At 46.8% G+C, this 16558-nt stretch overlaps 1 protein-coding gene across 6 annotated transcripts in view; it reads right to left on the reverse strand.

The window, feature by feature from the left end:
• The window catches only part of TFDP1 (transcription factor Dp-1), an 88843-nt gene extending 73893 nt beyond the window's left edge, over positions 1-14950 (reverse strand). Inside the window, exons 1-2 of one of the 6 annotated variants that reach the window (XM_090021701.1) lie at positions 14815-14950; positions 13927-14002 (exon numbers count right to left, since the gene is read on the reverse strand). In XM_090021701.1, coding sequence (XP_089877827.1) covers positions 13927-13938 — 12 coding nt within the window. In that variant the 5' untranslated portion in view covers positions 13939-14002; positions 14815-14950. Of the gene's footprint in view, positions 1-13926; positions 14003-14374; positions 14561-14628; positions 14761-14814 lie in introns of those variants that run through there. The other 5 variants (XM_090021735.1, XM_090021726.1, XM_090021692.1 and 2 more) reach the window with 5 other exon arrangements.
• Positions 14951-16558: the final 1608 nt, after the last annotated feature.

A 16558-nucleotide genomic window follows, 5' to 3' on the forward strand; every position in this document is an offset into this window, starting at 1 on the left:
GCATGGAGCTTGCAGTGACAGGCAGCTTTCATCCATGGCCCCACTGTGCCCTGCCACACCAGTTGCACATGCTGCACTTCGGAGGGCCCGGGGGAGGGCAGTAGGGCAGGGAGTTGGCTGGGCACTCTGGCCAAGGGGGTTGGGGAAAGGGGTGTTGCAGCCTCCCTGCTCCTGGCCAGAGCGCCTGGCAAGCTGCAAATCCCCACTGCTGGCCAGAGAGTGCCCAAACTGGCTGGAGGCTGAGGTAGTGGGGGAGACTACAAACCTCCCCCACCCCTCCCAGAAGTGCCTGGCCAGCTGCAAACTTCCCCACTCTCCCCAGCCAGCTTGGGCACTCCAGCTGGGAACAGGGGAGGTTTGCAGCCTCCCCATTCCCTCAGACCCCAGCCAACTTGGGCACTCCTTGGCTGAGCACTCCAGCTTAGGGGGTTTGCAGCCGGCCAAGTAATCTGACTGGGAGTGGGGAGGCTGCAAACCCCCTCCCGGCCAGCTGCAAACCTCCCCATTCCCTCATCCCCTAGCCAGCTTCCCTCCGCAGCCCTGCCCTGCAACCCACTTACCTCCAGCAAGAGGAGTGAGCCTGAAGCAGCCATTGGGCCCCACCCTTTCCCCTCCCCCTTCCCCTCTGGGCAGGATTGAGGGTTTCCCCCACCCCTTTTTTGCAAACAGTTCTTGCAGGATGAAACTCAGCCAGCCTTCAGAGCTCTTTGCAAAAGGGGGAAATCCGCGGGTTTCTCTTCTAAAAGGGAAAATCTGCATTTTTTTCTGATAAAAATGGGAAATCCATGGTTTTCTCCGTTTTTCCATGGGAAACAGAAAACCTGGATCCCTGCTGATCATTCAGATGAAGATGCTTGGTACAGCAAATTGAAGCAATTGGAGAAAACAGTGGAGGGTTGGATAAGAAGTTAGGAGACAGAAACTTGGACTGGATGAGAAAAGTGCCTTTAAAGAATATGGAAAATTAACACTAATAGGAAGCCCCGGAGATAACACTAGAACTGACTGGGCAAGAAGACTTGAACTAAGCTAAGCAAGGAGAACAGGACTGGGGCAAAGGGTCAGAAGTGGGGAAGAAACAGCTGAGATTCTGTTCTAGCCAATCCTTCCATGACTCAGGAACATCAGAAGAAATGTTTAACTAGAGTACATTACCCTGCTACAAAATCAAAGACTTCTGAGCCCGAACTTTATTCTGCTGATAGCATGCATTTGTAAAATACAGTGGTAAAGTGAGCACCTTATTCATTCCTAAGGCTGATCCACAGAGAATGACAACCCTGTCACAGCTGCTGGTCAGGCAAAGCTGCTACCAATTCAAAAGCGGTTGTGAGAAGATGAAACCTCTAGCTGCTCACTTGTACTTGAGGCACCCGTTAGAAAACACCACCTCTTAGTTTTGGCATGTTTCTTGACTACAGAAAAATAAGACAGCAGTTCTTCTGTTGCAAGGAACTCAGAAGACCACAAGTCAAAATGTTTTTGACCGTACGAATTCCAATTTGAAATCCCTGGGTTTACTGTGAATCATGTTTACACACCTAACACTGCATGGTACCCTATGGCACCTTCAACAGGATCTCAAGTCACCCCAGGGTGCTGTAGCACCCCAGCTGAAAATCAGTGCGCTAGCTTTAGGCTGAGCAGGAAAGGGAGGACAAGTGATGCTGAAGAGCACGTTCTATTCCATACGGCCGGAAAAGAGCCAAATCCCGGCAGCCATTCCAGCATCCTCACACCTCCAACCGAGTGTGGGAATTAGCTTCCTTCCTTAAGACATGCACCCCAATTTTGGATGGCTAATTTTTGGGAAAAAAAGTGTGTGTTACCCAAGTAAATATGGTAAATGAAAACCATCTCACCCTGGTGGAATCCCCAGGGAATGATGCAGCAGTGCAAACAAACTACCCTCCTTTAAGGCATAAAATCTTTACCAGACAGTTTCTCCATCTGGTGCAGGAAAGCTTAATTAGCACTCATCTGCACCAGTAGAAGTCTAGCCTAAAACAGTGGTTCCCAAACTCTGACAGACTGTGTACCACCAAGTTTAAACAATACAGCCTTAAGTAGCACCTGCAAATTTTTCTTACATATAGGTAAAACTATGCATTAAAACAACATCAAAACCTTTAGTAATGATAAAACATTGTTTTATCAGCTACTGTAGCCATACAAGAGTTCCAATTTAAAAACCTGATTATGATTATTTGTGCAATTAAAAATTAGTTGCAATTAACTGTGATTTTAAATTGCACAGCTAAAACCTCAAAATTATTCAGGTACTTTGTATGGTTGGGGGTGGCAGTGGGATTTGTGGGGGGCAGGAAATTTGCGAAGGTGGTGGGAGCTATGGATGTGTGTGTGGCGTTTGGAGCCCAGGGAAGGGGTACTCCCCACATGCCATGGCAGGATGTGGGGTACTGTGGGTCAGGAGTGAGGGGAAGCAGCAAGGACTGGGGGGTGGGGGGGAAGGGCGCTGTAGCTTGGGAGTAGCAGACACACACAGAGACAAAGACATAGTGCCCAGCAGGTAAATTTGTGGAGGGGGAGGGGCAGGAGGAGAGGTGCACATTGAGGCTCCCACGGTGAGAGAGGGAGCGGGACAGGGGCAGGGCTGGGGTGAATGAGGCCCTAGGGCTGAGGCGGGTCACAAGACAGAGCCATGAAAGGCCCTCCACAATTACACAAATCCCTGGGAGAGGCATGGGGGGCATGGGCCCCCCGGATTTATGTGCGGGGCAGAGGTGGGCTGCCCGCTGCGCTCTGCACCCCCACTACCTCCAGTCAGTCAGGATGTCATGTGCCTTCCGCGCACTGGCTGCACTGAGTCCTCTGCCCACCCGGCAGAAGGCACATGCCAACCTGCACAGCTCCAGAGGTAGCAGCAGCACTGGAGCTCCCACTGCTGCATGCACCCTGGAGCAGACATGGGGGGCACATGCCCCCCAGATTTGTATGCAGGGCAGAGGTTGACTGCTCACTACGTACTGGGCTCTGCACCCTGCTGCTGCTGCTGCCTCTAGAGCCTCACAGGACACTATGCACCTTCCACCACTGGGTGGCAGGGGACACACTGCAGTCAGCGCACAGAAGGAGCATGGCATCATGCAAGGCTCCCAAGGCAGCAGCAGCAGCGGGAAGCCGCCTCTACCCTGCACACAAATCCAGAGAAGGAGGGCGCCATGTCCCCCCCCATGCCTCCACTGAAATACTTGCAATGGCGGGGAGACACCTCCCCCCCACCGAATTAGCCGCCCAGGCTCTGACCATCCCACCACCCGCCCTGGAGCCCGATTCAATCCAACCCATACCTCTGCTCCACTCCCTCTCACTAGAGGGGACCTCGATTCCCACCCCCTCCCCACACCTTGCAACACACTTACCTGCTAGGTGCTGCTCCACACACAGTGCTGCATTCCTGGCCACGTGCATCAGGCTATGGCTGGGTTGTGTACATGTGGCCCCTCCCTCCAGCCTTCCACATATCACTCGCAGGTTGTCTGTGTACTACTGGCAGTACGTGTTAGGCCTGTGCAAAGCACCTACTATTTGCCTCAGATTTGGCCGATCCAGGGGACAGTGATTCAATTCAGTGATTCAAATCACTGTCTCTAACAAATTCAGATGAATCTCATTCAGAGACTTGGCTGCTGCCAAATCAGCCGAATCTCTGAATCAAAGAGACTCCATGGGGCTTTTTCCTTGAAGAGCTGGGATGCTGGGATACCATTTCCAACAAGAGTTCTCAGTGCTTGCTATCCTATACCTGAACAAAATGTGCGTTTATTCTCCAGCTAATTCTTAAAAGCTATAGCTTCAACATCATCTGTACTAATACTATATTATCAGTTACTGCTTAACAAGATTTTCATAGATTCACAGATGCTGGGGTTAGAAGGGACCTCAGTAGGTCATCAAGTCCCACCCCCTGTCCTGGGCAGGAAAGAGCACTGGGGTCAGACAACCCCAGCTAGGTACTTGGCCAGTCTCCTCTTGAAGACCCCCAAGGTAGAGGACAGCACCACCTCCCTTGGGAGCCCATTCCAGATTCTGGCAACCCTTACTACAAAGAAGTTCTTCCTAATGTCCAACTTAAATCTGCTCTCTGTCAGTCTGTGGCCATTGTTCCTCATTACTTCAGAGGGTGCCCTAGTAAATAGAGCCTCTCCCTGCTGCCCTCCCAATGAATTTATAGGCAGCCACAAGATCACCTCTCAGCCTTCTCTTGAGAAGGCTGAAGAGATCTAGGTCCTTCAGTCTCTCCTTGTAGGGCCTTGCCTGCAGGCCCCTGACCATACAAGTGTCCCTCCTGTGAACCCTCTCAAGATTCTCCACATCCCTCTTGAAGTGAAGCTCCCAAAACTGGACACAGTACTCCAACTGCAGCCTAACCAATGCTGCATAGAAGGGAAGCATCACGTCCCTGGACCCGCCCGTCATGTATCTGCTAATGCATGATAAAGAGCAGTTAGCCTTGTTGATCACTTTGTCACACTGACAACTCACGTTCATCTTGGAGTCAACTATGATTCCAAGATCCCTTTCTGCTGCTGTGCTGCTGAGAAGGTCATCCCCCAAGCCTGTAAGTGTATTGGTGGTTCTTTTTGCCCAGGTGCAGCAGTTTGCACTTGTCTTTCTTGAACTGCATCCTGTTTCGTTCTGCCCATTTTTCAAACCTGTCCAGATTCGCCTGGATCCATTCCCTACCCTCTGGTGTGTTAAACTTTGCCCCATAATTTGGTCTCATCTGTGAACTTGGGCAGGGTGCTTTCCACACCCTCATCCAAGTCACTGATGAAGACACTGAATAGCACTGTTGCAAGGACTGACCTTTGCAGGACTCCACTGCCCACATCTTTCCAGGTCGATATTGATCCGTCCACCACCACTCTCTGGGTGCAACCCCTAAGCCAACTTGGCCATCCAGCTGACCGTGTAATCATCTACATCACAGCCTGTCGTCAGTTTATTTACGAGAACAGAATGAGATACCATATCGAAGGCCTTCTTAAAGTCTAGGTAGATGACATCTACCTTGACTCCTACATCTAAGCATTTTGTGACCTGGTTATAAAAAGAAACTAGGTTAGTCAGGCAGAATCTACCTGCAATGAATGCATGCTGATTTCCTTTCAGCATTTTTTCACCTGCTGGGGTCTCACAAATGTGATCCTTAATGATTTTTTCCAGAGTTTTCCCAAGGATAGAGGTGAGACTAACTGACCTATAGTTTCCCAGTTCCTCCCTCCTCCCCTTCTTGAAAATAGGGACTACATTGGCCCTTTTCCAATCTCTGGGACCTGACCAGAGCACCATAAGTGCTCTAACAGCCATGCCAGCAGCTCTGCTACGACACTGGCCGATTCCTTCAGCATCCTTGGATGAAGTTCACCCGGGCCTGCTGATTTGAACACATCTAGCCCCTCCACAGTCCACAGCTGGTGGACTGGTATCCCTCCTGTGTCTATCTATGATCCAATTGGGAGATTTGTCTTGATTTGTGTCTAGGAATACAGATACCAAGAACTCACTGAAGAACTCATCTTCGTCCCCCCACTCTCTGTCACCAATTGCCTTAGTTTGTCCTGTAAGGATCCTATGTTAACCTGCACCGTCCTTTTGCTTCCTATACACCAGAAAAACTTTTTGTTGTCCTTAATTTTTGTCGCCAGCCCAAGTTCTAATCCTGCTTTGGCCTTCCTAACTGATTCCCTACAAGTGCAACCCAGGGAGGTATGTAGCTACCCCATTTCCATAGCCTGTATACCTCTTTCCATCCCTTAGGCTTTCCTGGACTTCCCTGTTCAGCCAACAGGGCTTCTTGGCCCCTTTGCCCCCCCTTTTATGCGCAATGGGATTGTCTCCTTCTGCACCTGTAGGATCACTCCCCTGAGGAACGACCACCCTTCCTGGACCCCCCATTTTGCCAGTGCTCTTGAGCTTTAAAGCCTCACTAACTAATCTATTTATTTAAAGCCATTTACCTTACTTATCTGCACATCAGTGTGGTTTAAATGCCTACAGAATTCCAAAGGATTATTCTGATATAACTGTGCCCATCAGCTTGGCATTTAGGTATAAGGACAATTAAAGCAATGCATTAAACTCCCTACAAGAAAGCAGAAAACACCCTGCCCCAGTCCAACCAATCATAAATCACCCATAAGTAGTCTTCAGTCAAGCAGATATAGAATTAAAAGTAGTGCTCTTAAAGTATCTACTGTAGCTACAAGAAATTAAAAGCTGCTATTTTACTCATACTATAAATGCAAGCTGTTCATAACAAAAACAATGACAGCATACACCAAAAGGCTACCACAGTATATTGAAAGGTACAATTAAAGTAAAACAAAGTTTGAAGAAGTGGCAAAAGAACAATTTACAGATAGGCTACAGAACAGATAGGTGGCTTCTCAGTTGCTACTGGCAAGCCACCTCAGCTGGGGAAATGGGGGAGGAGTTTTGCGCTTGTTTATTTATTTATAATACTAATGGAGAGCCAAAGGGTTACCTTATGTCTTCTGCCTACTTCCTTCCAAAAAAAATGTTTATGTTCTAAAACGTTTAACATCAGAAATTCAGATCTTAAGTACTCTTTTTCCTATAAAAAGTTTGAACTAGAGTACAAGTAAAAGTATATTATCAAATACCAAACATGTGAAAACTGACTGAGGATAAATGATTTTTTAAATCAGACTATTTAATAATCTGTGAGCTAAATGTTAATCAAAAAGTACACGCAGAAACTTAAATAATACATGTTATTTTTGTTAAAGCCTATATCCCCAGTCATTTGAAATAAAACTGTTCATCTTTCCTTATATTCTAAAAATAAATAAAAATAAACCTATCAGAAAACTTTCCTCATAGGTAAAGAAAAATCAGATGGAAAAAATCTCAGAGACCTTTCAGACTCTTTATGCATCATATAGAAATAAAAAGCCCATCCATCCTTTAAATTTTTTAAATTTTAGCCCAGATATAACCTTGGGATCCAGGGCCACAGATAATTGTTCAAAATTAATTTAGAAATACCATACAAAATAAGTAAAATAAAAGCTTTGCATTATAGTAATGAATTGCTACAATAAAACACAGAACTATTAAACTTTAACACTATATAGTAAATCTAATTCTTATAGGATTAAATATTTATAATGGATTTTGTTCAGAGAGCTAAAACTAATAAAACATGATTTTGCAGATCTTACTATGTTACACTATGCCTTGCTTAAAGAATTTATTGACAGCCTAGATGCACTACTTTATACTGGGCTTCATAAAATAGTTCTATGAATGAAACAAAATAAAAATTCACCTAAACAAGCTTAGTAGGCACATGTGAGATTATCTGTATATTATTTATCCTCAACGTAACACTAAAATATATGGAAAAATATTGTCCTAAATTAAATTAGAGGCCATTTATTTACTTTTAACGTAGTGCTTCACAACACTAGCTGTTACCACAATTGCCCAAGCTTTTCTTTGTTACAAAGGAGTTTCTCTCATTGGTCAATCTGGATGTATGTGACAATGCTCAAATCTGTTGCCTGTCTGTCCCCCCCACCACAATCACTTGCCCCGCTGCTGCCCTGTGTCTATGTGCCTCAGCACCTGCCCCCAACCCACCATCCCCATGCCTTCACACCACCTGGAACGGGAGCTGCTGCCACCACCACTACCAGGGCAGGCTGTGGCCAGAGCAACAACCTGCTCCATGCCCTGGGCTGGAGGCGGAGTTTGTGGTGCCAGCAATGAGGTGGCGGCAGGTCAGAGGAGGGAGAGTGCAGTAGCTGCAGCTCTGTTTCCAACACCATGTCAGGGCTAGAATCATAGCCATAGCAACTGCCTGCTCTTCCCCACCCCCACCACCTTGTACTCAAATCCAAGATGAGGGTTTTTTTCCCTTCCTATATTAATTTTGGAAAGAAACCTTGCCTGGATTCAAATAAATACAGTATTTTGTTCCCCATATCTTTGGGAAAAGCTCCAAGTCCTGATCCTGCAATGAGCTCTATGTGGGCAAAACCCTCTGAAGAAGGTCAGTGTGATTACATACAGGCATAAGAGTCAATCTGCACAAAGATACAGGGTCAGTCTTACTTGGTAAATGAATGACATACAACACTAAAAAGCTGTTCACTAAATACTTCCAGACGTAACTTGAGCACGTAACATTTATTCTAGGTAGACAATGTAGAGGTCAAAAGAAAAAATTTGGCAAAACAATTCAAGTGAAAAATAAGGTATGAGTAGAACAAACAATTTAAATGTTTGAGAAATCCACCAGTACAGTTTGGAAATGTTTTCATAGCAGGAACAAAATGGTATTAGTGATTGTGTAGAGCTAGACTCTGAGACAATTGCATAATATCCCCGAGACAACTACAGCAATTGCTTATGTGGAAACTGACATTGAGAAAGCCTTTAGGCATGTTTAATGCAGGGGTGGCAAACATATGGCCCACAGGCTAATCTGGCCTGTGGAGCAGCTTTATCCAGCACTGGAACATGAGCGTGTGGTCTGCCAAGGAATTTGCCACTGGGCCCCAGTAGAAATGCCAATCAGTAACAGGAGGGTGAACAATGGCTGATGTAGGCCCAGTCACCCTCCAGCCACTTCACTTGTTGTCACTGCCACTGGTCCCAGCTCCTCAGCTGCCAGCCCCACCACTGCAACTTGTCCCCTCCCAGAGCCAGCATGTGGTAGCAGCTTTGGCTCTGGCACAGGGTATGAGGTAGAAGCCAGAGCTGCCACCGCAACATGCCCTGCATTACAGGAGGCAGGCCTCCTGTGTGCCCCAAGCTGGATCTTGCCCAGAGTGCAACACAAGCCATACCCCTGATTTACTGTAATGAGCAGTTTGTCCTTTCTGGAAAAAAGAACCTCTAAATCCCTTTGGCCTGGTCTCCTCACCCACATATTCTCTTTTGGCATTCCCCCAAATGTATGCCTCTGATTCCTCCTATGTAACTATAATTCCTATAAGAAAGCCAGTCACAAGCCTGCCCCCTGTTTCACAAACCTCAAAGATTTTCTCTGCAATTAAAGTAACTAAAAATCAGCATCATTCAACCAGTCAGCTCTTCAACTACCAGTTTAAGAACTTTGATTATTATGTTTTTTTAAAAACTCTATGATAAATAGTATTTCCTTACTTGATTTTCAGATACAAATTCTAATGTACAAATAAATACATGAGGACCAATGGCCCGTCCGTTACATCATATCAGAGTTACCATCTAACTATTAGGTCACTATTATATCTCCCTACCAAATGCAGAGTTAGTCAATGTTCCATTTATTAGTGCCCAATTAAGGGACAGAAATTTCACCATCTTCTTAGCACAGGGGTGGGCAAAACAGCAGATGCAGCCAGATTCCATTCCCATGCAGTGCCTGCTCATGTCGCTGAGGCCAGTTTCCATGGAGACCCCAGTAGCAGCAGCACCATGACACCATGGAATCAAGGTTTCCAGGGGCATGCAGGCAGCAAATCGCAACTGCCCTGGCTCCAGACTGCGCTGTCAACACTGTAAGACCCCAGGCCCAAAGCAGCTCCCCACCCGACCAGCACTGCTGGGGCCAGTGACCCCACGTTGTCACGGTGCCACTACCACTGGGGTCTCCATGGAAACCAGCTGAGCAGGGGTGGCTGGGAAATAAAGGCCACCAGAAACCCAATCCAGCCCTCAGACTAGACTTTGCCTACACCTGCCCTAGAGATAACATTTGACAGCTTGATAGTGCTTACAGTTAAGGTTTCCTCCAAGCCATAGTTTCCAAAGTACTCCCTTTTTAACTGCACCCTATTATGATTCAATGACTATATGAATTTGCTGAACAGCAACAAGTCCAAGAACAGATAAAACACTTTATCCTATGGATGAACTGCCTGTAACTCTTCTCCTTCTTAAAGTACAACAGGATAATCACAAAGAGAAGGTTCTGGGGCTGCTGGAGTGACACTGAAGATGTGGTCAACCACCAGAAATGGAGTATTGACTAAACTGGGAATTCAAGAGATTACTGTGAGCTATTTTGGTTTACGATCACCAATGTATGTAACACACACACACACACACACACACACACACACACACAGAGTTAAAAACCAGAGCTAGAACCAGGCAAAAGGTACACATTACTTGACTCAAAGACTTCCATTTCTTCCAAATGAATCTATAAGACCCTCCAACCTAACACCTCAGAAAAAGGAAACGTATCATGCCCCCAAGGTGCAAACATAAAATCACTCTTCAAACACCAGGGTCTTTGTTTCCTCCCTACCGCCTATAAGTTACACATCTTTACATTTTCCATCATTTTTGTCACCATTCTCTCCAAAATTTTGTTGCTGTTTCTTTGAATACAGTCAGCTTAGAAGTTTTCTAGTAATGGGTTGCTCTGAATGCAATATGGTATGCCAAACCGGCTCTCCTCTGTACAGTTCTGCTGTGATTCTTTACTTTACGGGATATGTTGGCATACATAAACAAAAATATCACCAGCCACTTTTACCGCTAAATCATATTAGCAATTCAGAACTAATTTGACCTCTACCTCCAGTCCTAATTCTTTAAGCATTATGGTTTTTCAACTAGTCTCCTTTTATGTTTTACTTTTTCTTCCTAAATATTAGACTTTATTTAAAAAAAAAAAAAAGTCTTCATGTACATGTGTTTATCTGTCACTGGGCATATCTACACAAGACATTTATAGCAGAGCTGTCTAATTAGCTCAATAGCAAAGTCTCAGTGTCTACATGTGCAGCCCTATTAGTCCACAGGAAATTAACTAACTCCACCTCAGGTTAGTACTTGTAAATAAGCACTATCCTACAGCAGAGTTCATTACTCCGCAGCAATGCACATGTAGACACTAATGGGGCTGACTGGGACACAAGGGTGCTTCAGTGCAAGGCTAGCTGGCAGGCACCCCCTGCAATGGAGCACCCTCATGCCCCAGCTAGCCTCTTTGCAGCATGCTGAGCTGGGTCAGAGCAGCCCTGGACTGGCAGGCTGACCACCAGGGCCCCCTGCCAGCCAGGGCTGCTCCAACCCAGCTCAACATGCCATGGTTCCAGGCTCACGTTCAAACATAGCACCCAGGAGCAATAAATTCCAGCACAGTATGCGCCAGAGTTTATTGCTCTGTGGCAACAGCATATGTAGATGCACCCACTTCGTATTATTTTTCTCTCCTCAATAGTATTTTCAACTGATCCATATATAGTATTATCAAAGAACATGTTCTTTACTTATTACAAAATCTGTTAAATTCAGTCAGATGTAACATCTTCATTAAGAAACTGAACAACCTCTGGACCATGTCTAATAAAAAAAGTGAGAGGAAATTCTAACTTGATACTTTGTCATTTATCATTACCTCTTCTTCCAAGTACTTTGGCTACTTTATAATCTACATGACATTGTATCTAGGCCAGTTTAAACTAAGTAAGATTTTGAAAGATTTTATTAAATGCATCATTAGAATCCAAATATCTTCTCTCATAGTGCACCAATTAACTTTGTAATTTTTAAGGCCTCTTAAACAGCAATAGCCTTCATTTTGGCAGTAAATAATCTTTGTATACTTGTGCTGTCTTGTTCAGTTTCATTATCCAGTAGAGTCCCAGTCTTGCAGATGTAGGTACATACTCCACTTCAGCAGGTATATGCAGTTCCACAGAGGTTCCATGGGACTATGTGCAAGCCTACATACACATAAGTCTTCATAAAATGTGAACCTAGAAATGAATTGATACTTTTTCTGTTATGACTCATCCTGTTACTTACTAAGGACAGAAATTAGGCTTTGGACAGTGAATCTAAATTTTTTTTTCTTTTTAGATTAAAAAAGTAAACAATACTAATTAGTACCTCAGTTTTCTATTACTAAACTAGCTTGGATACACCAAATTTGCAAATGAACCCAATGTCTTACACCAGGGGTTAGCAACTTGCAGCTTGCTGAACCATGAATCTGGCCTGTAGAACCGTGGTTTTGGCGGCATTCAGCAGAGAGAACTCTCTGCCTGTGTCATGGCAGAGTCAGCTACCAGGGGCTTCAGTAGAGGGGAGCACTGACTGCGCCATATTGTGGTCAGGAGCTCTGATGGAGTTCTGCCTGCACTGCACTGCACCCTGGACAGCTAGGTCTTAGTGCCTCAGACCTGAGCAGGGTTGTTTTGGCTCTGCTGCCAAAAAACATTGCCAACCTCAGTCTTATTGTCTGCATCACTGCAACTTGATTAGCAAAATATAAACTCACCTTACAGACTCTTAGGAATCACAGAAATATAGGGTTATAATGGGACTGAAAGAGGTCATATAGTCCAACTTTCTACTGCACGGCAGAATTAAGTATGCTTAGTTTATTCCTAGTAGGGGTTCTATAACAGACAAAGTTCCAAAGAAAGAACGATTCACAACCTTCTTTGGTAGCCTCCTTCACTGCTTAAGTACCCTTATCCTTAGAAAGGGTTTCCTAAAACCCAACTTAAATCATCTTTTCAGTAAATTAAACTATTTTCCCCTACCCCTGTGAACACAGAATAATCATTCACCTTCTTTATAAATGAACTTGTACACATCTAAAAATCTATTATGGTCCGGCCAATCTTCTCTTCCCTAAACAAACTCATCATTTTTTATGATCCGTTTCTCCCTCTCAAATTATCTTCATATGCATTAATTGTTTAAGTTCTTTTACTTCTTTCTTTTTTAAAGGATAGATTTAAAAACAAAAATAACTTCAGTATTTCAGTCATTTTAAATTCCTTATTTTCACCCTCATTTAATAGCAAGCCTTCTTCCTTTTTATCCCCTGAGCTTCTTTAGCTATCTGTAACACATTTTGCTACCCTTATCTTTTCCTGGCAAGCTCTGAGCAACTATGTATTTCGGTTGGTTGTCTCCTCATTCATTAAGTCAGTCTTAAGGTTTTTCTTAAACCATATCGTACTGAAATCCTTGCCACTTTGAGGATGATGTGAACTGTTGCAATCCTCAATCAACTAGATCAAAATCAGTTTTAATTAAAAAAAACCCCAAACAGCTCTGCATGTTCTCTACATTTTTAAATCTTTAGGATACACATCTTGATATATAAATGACAATATTTAAACTTCTTGGTATCTTGCCAATAAGGAAGTCCAATGATAAGTAAGGTAATAATTTAAATTAAGAGTGCAGGAGAAGATGAATATTCTTATTGTGCAGAAGGACATTAAAAGTGGAAAAGGAGAGAAACAGTTTAAAAGGTAGTCCCTTTTCATTATGACTCACCTTTAGGTTGAACAGCTTTAATTGTACAGCCTATGGGGAAATCCCCAGAAGCTTGATTCCTAATGGCCCTAAGTGGCATCATTTTGGTAGTTTCAGAAGAAAGGTGAAAGAATGAAGGCATGGAGACTGAACTGCTTACATAGGAACTACCTCAAATATGATACAGCTCTTAAATAGGGTCGAGTCAACGCATGGCACTGACACTCATCTGTCCCTCTGCATCACTCAGAGGTTACTGGCTGACAACTTTGAATGCTAATAATAAATTTATTCACTTGTGTTAAAAAAGGCTGGCACAACAATGAAAAAATCAGGTTTTCAAATCCCCAACAAAAGCACACAAAATGCCAGCATCACAAATGCTTTTCAGCAAGATGGTGGTTCTTGTTATACTGCACTGAACAAACGGCTGTGGGTCTTTTCAAATCTTAAGCTCCCCCCACCCCGGTTCTAGAGCTCATAAAAATTCTATCCCGAGCTTCCTCCAGGAGCAACAAAGACAGCGCAGCTCCCACCCAGCGCGGTGCGGAAAACACGCTCCCACCGACACCAATGCCACGGGCACAATGCTCAGCCCGCTCCCTTCCCACGCACAACCAGACACGTGGAAACAGGCTACTCCCGCGCACTCACATCTTTTGCCATGTTACCAATGCCTCGAAACCAACGTCGGGGCCTGCTGAAGTGAAGGAGGCAGGAGCCCTATGGCCTAAAAATGAAGAGAAAGAGAGAGAAAAACACCAGCTTTAGCTAGGAGGTGGGAAAAGTTTTGGCAGTGCTATTGGCACAGGACCACGCAGGTCATTTCTCTACTCAGCAAAGTGGTGCTGGGACGCTGAGAACAGCCCTGGTCCCCTCACAGTATGGCCAACCCCTCTGATGGGGCTGTCCTGCTCCCACCCCATCCCCACTTCGGAAACTGCCCCCCCCCCTTAGCCCTTTGCAACCCCCCATGACTCCCAACAGCCCTCGGGGCACTGCAGCCAGACAGGCAGGCACGCGGGGTGGGTGCTGTCCAGATGCCCCCCCTCCCCCAACAACGGCGCAGACGCGCCCTTCCCCCACAGAGCCCTCCGCCGACCTGTCACTGCGGTAGTCGCAGGCCCTAGGCCGCAAGGGCCGACCCCAGCGCGGCACCCCACCTCCTCGTCCCGGCCTCGCGGCGGGGAGCGGCGGCCGCACGGTTCCGCGGGCGGCTTGGGGCCTCTGCAAGGCGCCGGGGCCGGGCCGGGCGCGGGGACACGCGCGGGAGCCCCCTGCCTACGTGCCCTCGGGGCAGCCCCTCCCCCCAGCAGCAGCAGCGACCGTTGCCCGTTGCCCCCCCGCCTCGCGCACCTGCTCGCGCTGCCCCCCAGCTCCCCGCCGAGGGCGCCCTGCGCGGGGTGGCCGGGGGGAGGGGGAGGGGCCGGGCTGGGGGCGGGGCCCCGCACGCGCTGCCCGAGGGGGATCGCGCCCCTTCCCCCCGCCCCTACCGTTGGCAGGAGGAAGGATTAAAAAAAAAAAAAAAAAATTGAAACTTACACTTTTGTGCGTCCCCCCGGCGTGACGCTGCGCGCTGACGTCACGGGGGAGAACGTGCCTCGCCCGGCCACACGCGGGGAGCCCGGGGCATCCTCCGCCCCTGACGTGGGGAGGGGGAGGGGAGAGCGCATGCGCGAGCTTTTCGCGCCTTCCGACTCTTGCTCCCTCGCCCCGCCCCCCGCGGCGGGCGCGCGGGAAGCATGGGCGCGAGAGCGACGCGGCGGGAGGCCGTTGGATGCGGCACGTGGGCTCACGCGAGGGGCGGGGCGGGGCGGGGCAGCAGCGCCCCGCCCGCAGGACGGCGGTGTGAGGGGGCCCGCGTGGTACTAGGGGCAGCTGCCTCACTGCTTTTCTCCCCTCTCCCACTGCGATGGGGGTTCTTTTAAGCGAGGGGTGGCTGCCTTGCTGTCAGCACCAGACCTCAGAAGAGTTGCCACGGGCTGGTTGGTGGAGCCAACGCCCATCTTGCCCCCTGGCAGAGAGAGGGTCTGGCTGTGGCCAGGATTTTCTGTGGTCTCCTGTATCAGTTACAGCTACCAGACTCGGGAGGCTCCTCACTCCCCTGCTCACTAGCTCCCACTGCCCCATCCCTCCTGAAATCCTAAATGCTCAGCTCAAGACTTAGGGGTCGCAGCATGGAACAAGTTAACACAAGGCAGTTCGTTTTCAAGCCTCTGTCAAGGATGTGGATAAATTGAAAAGTCCAGCAGAGATGAAAATGGATTGGGGGCCAGGGCACACGACTTCTGTGGAGTGGCTTAGGGAACCAGGTTTATTTAGTCCAGAGAAGAGAAGACTGAAGCAGGATTTGAGAGCAGCCTTCAACTACCTGAGGTGGGAGTTCAAAAGAGGTTGGAGCTAGACGGTTCTCAGTGGTGGCAGTTGACAGAACAAGGAGCAATGGTCTCAAGTTGTACCAAGGGAAGTTTAGATTAGATATGGAGAATTTTTATGCATAGCTTGTACTTGGTACCTACCTACAAGTACTGCTTAAAAGTGCATATCATAGAATCGGAGAAAATTAGGATTGGAAGGGACTTCAGGAGGGTATCTAGTCCAACCCTTTGCTTAAGCAGAACCACTCCAACCAGATCATTCCAACCAAGGCTTTGTCTAGATGGGTCTTAAAAACCTTCAAGGACGGAGAGTCTACAACCTCTCTGGGTAACCTGTTGCACCACTTTACTACCTGTCTAGTGAGAAAATTCTTCCTAATATCTAACCTAAACCTCCCTTGCTGCAACTTGAGACCGTTACTCCTCTTTCTGTCATCTGACACCACTGAGAACAGTCTAGCTCCATCCTCTTTCAAACCCTGCTTCAGGTAGTTGAAGGCTGCTTCAGTCCTCTTTTCTAGGCTAAATAAGCCCAGTTCCCTTACCCCTGACCCTGAACCATTTCCGTTGCCCTCTCCTGGACTCTCCAATTTACCCACATCCTTGACACGTGGCTTGAAAAAGAACTGCCTCATGTTAACTAATTTCATTTTGTGACCCCTAATTCTTGTGAGAGAAATAATTCCCTATTTACTTTCTCTTCACCTTTTAGTATTTTGTAAACCCTTCTCATGCTCCTCCTTAAGCACCCCTTTTCTAAACCGACAGGCCTAGCCTTTTTAGTCTCTCTTCCTGTAGAAGCCCCTCCATAGTGCTCATCAGCCCTGTTGCCCTTCTTCAGACCATCTCCAATTTTTCCATGTGCTTTTGAGGATCAGAGGGGTAATGAGCCTTCTCCTAAATGCTGT

This window comes from Crocodylus siamensis, chromosome 1 (assembly GCF_052110815.1).
Source record: "Crocodylus siamensis isolate JL-2025a chromosome 1, ASM5211081v1, whole genome shotgun sequence".
In the NCBI taxonomy this organism is placed as follows: domain Eukaryota; kingdom Metazoa; phylum Chordata; order Crocodylia; family Crocodylidae; genus Crocodylus; species Crocodylus siamensis.